We start from the raw sequence: 7,078 nt of genomic DNA, 5'->3' as shown, positions 1-7,078 counted from the left end.
GCTATGCAGATTCTAAATATAATCTCGCACTCCTCACAATACAAATCAATAGCTCGACTTGTATTTTTTAAAATAAACACACTATATATAATATGTTATTTGTCAAGTATCAGTACAGTACACGAAAAGAAAAACAAAATAACTCAAGTGTTACAAATATATATGTATCAACCAACTACTTCAGTTTTATTTATTTATATTTATTTTTCCATTAAAGACTTAATCATATTTAAGTGGCAAACTAAAATAAAAAATATATTATCAAATAGTCACATCATTCTATATTAGCAATTATTTTTGTGACAATATTAGTAATGTATTAATAGTATCATTCTTGATTTATATTATGATTTTAAATCTAACGTTAAGTTAACTTAACTTAGTTAGTTATGTCAAATACATCCGTTGCGACTTTATTGACAGATGACATCAAACACAAACAAACACATAATTTAATAAGCGAGATTTTATTTAGATAATTTTAATAATGTCATTTTCATTTAATCCAAAATAACATCAATAAAGTATATTTAGTATAACTCTACACTTATACATATCCGCTAATGATGTGGCCAAATTATAAAATTAACGAAATTAATTAATTGAAAGTTGTTTTAAATTTCGATCTACATCTCCCAATTATTTACAGTATTTTGACTGATTATCTTAAGTGTATTTTTGCTATAAGAGTTATAATTACTAAAAAGATGTAGATTGATGGCATTGGTTGTTTTATTTAATAATTAATTTACAAACATAATTAAAAATTGTCTGCTAAAACTATTAAGCGAAATTTAGAGAAACTGAAATCAATTTTAGTAAAACATAATTGTTAATTATAAGCATAATATTCTTGTTAAAAAAATGTATTTATTTCATTTAGATATGTTTATTTTACTGAATAATATTAAAACATTATTAAATAGTATTGTTATATGTATAAATTATATTTAATGAAATAATAAATTAAATAAAACGCCTTGGTTGGCCTGTACTTAGGTTGCTTATTAAAATAAACCAAGGATATTGGTATACCATATAGGCAACTGAATATACAAGAAAATATATTTGAACCTTTGCTTCCAGAACAAACATTCCTTCAAAGCTTAACTTTAAATTTGCAAGTACATGACACTATTTATAAAGTAAAAATATATAAAATAAATCCTAGATAGAAGGTTTTAAATATTTTCTTATGTCAGTTTTATGAGGGATATGTCAAATAGTATCAATTAATCGCTAATCCATGGCTATTGTTCTTGGTGATAGATTAAAATAATGCTTTACAAAGTCTATGTGTCTGTTTTAGTTGATAAAATTGTACCATAAAGCTAAAATTTAGATATGCTTTCCAAATATTTTTTTTATAATAACAACCAAAATATGTAGTTATGTCAATAAATAAGCTTGCTCTTTTTATCATTATGATTAAAAGGCTGTTCGTTTTCTTCCAGCTACAAAAAATCAAACAATATATTATAAGGAATTTCGATCCCAAATTTTGTATAAACGTATAATTCGTAATAACGTTATGTATTATATAGGATATTAAAAACAAGTCTGACTTAATTATTATGTCAACATATCCCTTTTTGTTAGTATCATATAAAATAAAAGAAGAAAAAATATAACAAAACTCTTAGACATATAATCTTGTTGTTTAGATGTATGATATATTTTAAAATGAGTAATTGAAATGTAGTTTGCTCTTATTATATTTAATTTGATCTATTTCGCAAAGTGTATAAATTTCAATGCTCAAAATTACTCAACGAATATTTTTAATTCTTGTAAAAAAAAATATAATGTAAATACATTGTAAAATATTTATCATAATCTAAAACATAAAAATGTGTTTTATTTCCTTCCCTAAGTTAGTTTAACATAAATAGACTGTGATACAAAAATAAACTACCAGAAACTTTATTCTCTTCTACTAAGTGGCAACCAAATATGTCCAATTAAATAAAAATTCTTATTTTTGGAATTATTCCAGCAACCAAATATACAAGGCTGAAAAATATATTTCCTGGACATTTTTTCCAATATTTCTATAGTTAACTGGTATAAGAACTTAATTGAAACTCTCTAAATATTCTTAATTAAATTATTTTCCAAACAAAATCCCATTTAACGTTTTAATTTTGCATCTACCCAAATATGTTACAACTCATGTGATTTTCCTTATTCTAAGCAATAATGCTCTGGCAACCAAATATATAATGATTCAAAAAATAATTTGAGAAAAGTTTTTAATAGTTGTTTACTTGCAGGTTTAAATATTTAATTGAAATATTTCAGGAATATTTTGAAATAACATATTTTATTAAAAAGTCAGTTTATTTTGCATTTACATAACGACTACTTGAGTTACAATGGTCCAGTTTTAATCTGATTTAATGTTTAGCATAGAAAATAAGTTTGGTTAATTTTACGTTGTATTTTTGAAAATGAAATGTTGAAAATTTGTTTATAAAATGTAGGAATAAATGTATATTGTTTAAGTAATTTGAGTAATAATTATCTTTCAAAATCTAATAATTTTATTTCATAAGAACATATAAATATATAAAAAGATCATATATAAAATAGTTCATTCTAATTATTCCTGCAAATACATAAATAAGTTCCATTATATTACGTTTGTTATAAAGTAATTGAAATTTATTGTAACGTAAAACTGTTCATGCAAAATTCAATAGATGGCACTAGTAATAATGTTGCACACAACAGTAGTGACACCAATGATAGCATTGGTCATCGCATCCCAGTACGCCATTATTGTTTAAAATTTTTATTTCAGAACCTCCAATTTATTATCAGTTTTAAAAAAGCTGTGAATATATTTTAATTAATTGTGAATAATCTGATAACAGCGTAAAAATGGACAACGAGAAATTTCATTGACATAATGTGTTCAGTTGCCTAGAAAGTTCATTAAAGATCAACAGAGCTGACAAAAATAATTAAAAACAAGTATTTGTGACAAGAACACTACATTTTTAGTGTTTTTGTTTAATAAGGTTTTTTGAAATGTATCGATTTCACTTGATTTTTTAGTGTTTATTTTGTTTGTTATTATATATTTTTACTAATAATTATTATTAATCATGAATAACCTCTTTGATCACGAAGATGAGAGGAGGTAAGGAGGTATTTCACAATAATATAGACAAATAATTATGTTAAAAACTTATTTATTTAGCTGGTATTTCGGAGCTATTACTAGACAAGAGGCTCAAGAAGTGTTAATGGCTGAAAAAGAAGGAGGAGTTTTTCTAGTTCGTGATAGTGCTTCATGTCAAGGAGATTATGTATTATGTGTAAAGTAAGTATGAAATATCTTAAACAAACATTCTTATATTCCCATTGTTTTTTTAAAGTCATATGATTTTGTTAATGAAAAAAATAATCTTGCAGCCATATTTTTCTAATCATTTAACAAGTCTTAGATAAAACAGGTTAATCCATAGAATGAGTTTACTCTCATTTTAATCTAAAATTAATACATGCACTGTAATATTAATAAAGAATTTAAAGGAAGTACACTCCAATCAAATTCATATGTGATTACAAATTGACAATTGGGAAACTATACCATAAACATATATGCAAATAAACAATTTAAATGTTTGGCTATATATGTAAAATGCATGCATTATTAATATTATATTACTTTTTTAGAGAGGATAGCAAAGTTAGCCATTACATTATAAATAAAACAAAACACAATGATCAGACTATGTTTCGTATAGGTGACCAGTATTTCAAAAATTTACCAGAGCTCATTTCTTTTTATAAATTGCACTATTTAGACACAACACCGCTTATTAGGCCTGCAGGTAAAAAAATTGAAAAAGTAATAGCCAGGTTTGATTTTGAAAGCCAAGTAAGCATATCAATAAATTTTTAACAATTATCTGTGTTACAATGATGTTTTTTTTTTTAGGAAAGAGATGATTTGAGTTTTCGTAGAGGTGATATTTTGACAATTATATTTAAAGAAGAGGAACAATGGTGGCGAGCCAAAGATAAAAATGGGAAGGAAGGTTCAATTCCAGTACCTTATGTAACAAAAGTAATAAATTATTGATGAGTAATGATTTGTTAGAAATATCTCAGCTTCTTCTTTCAGTATGAAGAAAACCAATCACCAGTAGAGACACCTAGGCAATCTGATGGGCCTATTAGCAATACTCCTGAAACAAAACCTAAACCTAAAGTAGTAAGACTCATTATATTTAATTTTTAATCTAGATTATGATCTAAAAATATTTGCGAACAAGCAGTATAAACAAGTCCAATTTAAAATTGAATGTTGACCTTGGTAGAAAGGAAAATAGCTAATTTTAAGTAAACGCTAATAAAAAAAATTATAATAGGGGATTATTTAACAGTAATTTGAAATTTACTTTATTATATTTCTTTGATTGAATTTTTTTCTTTGGCTATTAAGTCTTAAATTATGATCATGCTGCAATATTAGTATTAAGCTTAATTTTCCTGATGTAAGTTGAATACCTTAATTTTCCTTGTTTAAACCTAATTAATGACGAAATTAGTCATTCTATTAAATATGGTGTTATACTGCTTATTTACACTTACACTGACTAATCGCCAATAGAATTTGCAGGATTTTTTATATTTTATTCTTTACAATTCCTAATCTACAGTTCACATAAAAAATAGGCAGTGTAATGAACATGATTTATAATATTAAAATAAATTATCAGTAAACCTATTTATTCAGAAATAATATACAGATATTTAATGGATGAAAGCAAATTTTTTAGTTTGAAAAGTAAACTTTTTTATTTTTATTCTTATACAAAATATCGTATCACTTAATAGATAGGTTTGTTAATATTTTTAAGTGATAGAATAATTATATAGGTATCTTCGTCGACACTAGAATGGTTCTTAAAAGAGCTGAACGGTATCGATTCCTTTCGCATAAGGAGAAGTAACACTGATATTGTGTGAAGTTTCTATTCAATTCAAAGAAAAGTACTGCTAAACCTAAACTATTTGCCACTGAACTTCAGTCGCGTTGTTTAAAACTACTACGCCAAAGTACTGCTGAGCCATTGAGTCCCATTGTAAACTTACATTCACGTACTGCATCGTTTGAAAACATCAGTCATTTGGATACAATTAACGAAAAAAAGGCGACTTGCGGTGTGCGTGAACCGAAAACGATCATTATACAAGAAATGCGTCTAACTGATACTACATAACAGTACTCAGCGGTCACATCTTACAAGGTCCAACAAACCAATATGAGAAATATCCTGGAGGTCAAAAAAACGCCCTGCTTGCCGATTGCAGTTCCGTAGATATAGAAGCACACAGTAACATACTCCATCGTTTGAGAAGATTATTTCGATATAGTTAACGAAAAAACTCAGTTTTTTCAACCAAAGCCAACTTGGGAGGTTGCTCTTGATCGCAACTGGTGTTCATTATACAAGAAGTGCGATGAACATGACAGTCACTCAGCGGCCACATCTTGCAAACGTCCGTTAAAACGTTTAATGCCTTAACCTGCCTAGTATATTACAAACATTGCCTCAAGTGTCATTTCTCCGATGTATTGAAGTGTTGCCGCAAAGATATGAAATATGGCGATTTGTAGTAAGTACTGTGTACACAGTTTTTCATAATGAAGCCTCAAATTTACTTGAATAAAATGGTTAGCTACCTCGGGGAAGCCGTTGATGAAATCTAAAAATAATAAGTAAATTATTATAACTTGAATAGCACAGATTTCGATAATCCTGAACGCAAATAGTTCATTTCTCTTATGAAGCAATACCTCAATTACTCTTCTTTTCATAGAAATAAGTAATACTTATATGAATCAAACCTAATTATTTTGTTTTTCATTTTAGAGAAAGCTTCCAGCTTTCGCCCGTGTAAAACAGTCAAGAATTCCAAACGCATATGATGCTACAGCGCTTAAACTCGAAAAAGGTGATACAATCAAGGTGCTGAAAATGAATATGAACGGCCAGTGGGAAGGTGAACTAAATGGCAAAGTAGGATATTTCCCGTTCACACACGTAGAATTTTTAGATGACGAAAATGAAAGTTAGTAATTTATATTTTCCATGTTGAACAAAATAACAAATAAAATAATTCAAATTTACCGCTATTGTTGTAACATGCTCTCGAATTAACTTTACATGAAAATAACTAATGAAGGTCTATGCTATATAATTACTTATTATTTATGAAAACTATATCACCATTATTATTGAATGATAAGATGGTTTCATTTCATTAAGTACATATCATCAATTATCTTATATTTTTCTTATTAGATCGTATACAAAAAAATAGATGAATAGATTGGCTATTTTATAGATTCTTACAATTTAATCGGCATACTCATTTATTATTTTTGTTTCTATAGGAATTTTCGCTTTATAAGCAAAATTATGTCCTTCCTACCCCACACAATTTTTCTACAATTGCTTTTGTTGTTCGCGGGCCCAGTGAAGCTATGTATATTTTTCTAGTTATGGCTTTATTGAATATTTATAAAATCCAGAGTTATATGTATTATAATAAAATAAATATTCCCCTATTTAGCTCTTCTAATGTAACAGGCCCAACTATAATTAAACTTTTTCCTGCTACATTGGAAAGGGCTTATATTATCTCACAGAATTATTGTATTAATGGTTGTATAAAACTCAAATTATAGAAGCTTAATATAGGTATAAATATTGCTGTAGTTCAAAAGTTGTAATGTTTTAGATTATTTTTTATGAATTTAATTTATTGTACACATTGGAAGTTATATCACTATAAAAATAATACCTAACAATTAGTTTCAAAATATTGCATTTTGTTAAAAGACTTTTAAAAGATTCATTGTACTTTATTGTACTAAACAAATAAAAATATTTAAGAAATAAATGTTTCATTCTATTCATAACTTTAATAGACCATTAAACTACCAGAACATTAGTTATTACACATTTTAAAATCTAATTATTAAGGATTAACTATTTTTTTTTAATTTGATAATAACATATCAATAGGTATAACACACATTTTGTTAAATTATTGG

The 7,078-nt window shown here is 26.4% G+C and overlaps 1 protein-coding gene across 1 annotated transcript; it reads left to right on the top strand.

The window, feature by feature from the left end:
- The first annotated feature begins 2,711 nt into the window (after positions 1 to 2,711).
- Crk (Crk proto-oncogene, adaptor protein) lies at positions 2,712 to 6,924 on the top strand. Its single transcript, XM_076405730.1, has 7 exons — positions 2,712 to 3,145; positions 3,206 to 3,328; positions 3,685 to 3,889; positions 3,950 to 4,078; positions 4,136 to 4,225; positions 5,892 to 6,090; positions 6,416 to 6,924. Exons 1-7 carry the CDS (start codon positions 3,111 to 3,113, stop codon positions 6,430 to 6,432), a joined length of 798 nt encoding a protein of 265 aa, XP_076261845.1. The 5' UTR covers positions 2,712 to 3,110; the 3' UTR covers positions 6,433 to 6,924.
- Positions 6,925 to 7,078: the final 154 nt, after the last annotated feature.

Source organism: Rhynchophorus ferrugineus, unplaced genomic scaffold (genome assembly GCF_030347505.1).
Source record: "Rhynchophorus ferrugineus isolate W39M unplaced genomic scaffold, kcgeb_rfMv2 rfM5, whole genome shotgun sequence".
NCBI lineage: Eukaryota > Metazoa > Arthropoda > Insecta > Coleoptera > Curculionidae > Rhynchophorus > Rhynchophorus ferrugineus.
Note: the sequence above shows the minus strand (reverse complement) of the source record. Positions and strands in the feature narration are given on the sequence as shown.

Coding starts and splice junctions, on each gene's coding strand:
- Crk (XM_076405730.1), top strand. CDS start 3,111: ATGAATAACCTCTTTGATCACGAAGATGAGAGGAG. Junction 3,146..3,205: donor GATCACGAAGATGAGAGGAG/GTAAGGAGGTAT, acceptor TTATTTATTTAG/CTGGTATTTCGGAGCTATTA. Junction 4,079..4,135: donor CAGTACCTTATGTAACAAAA/GTAATAAATTAT, acceptor TTCTTCTTTCAG/TATGAAGAAAACCAATCACC.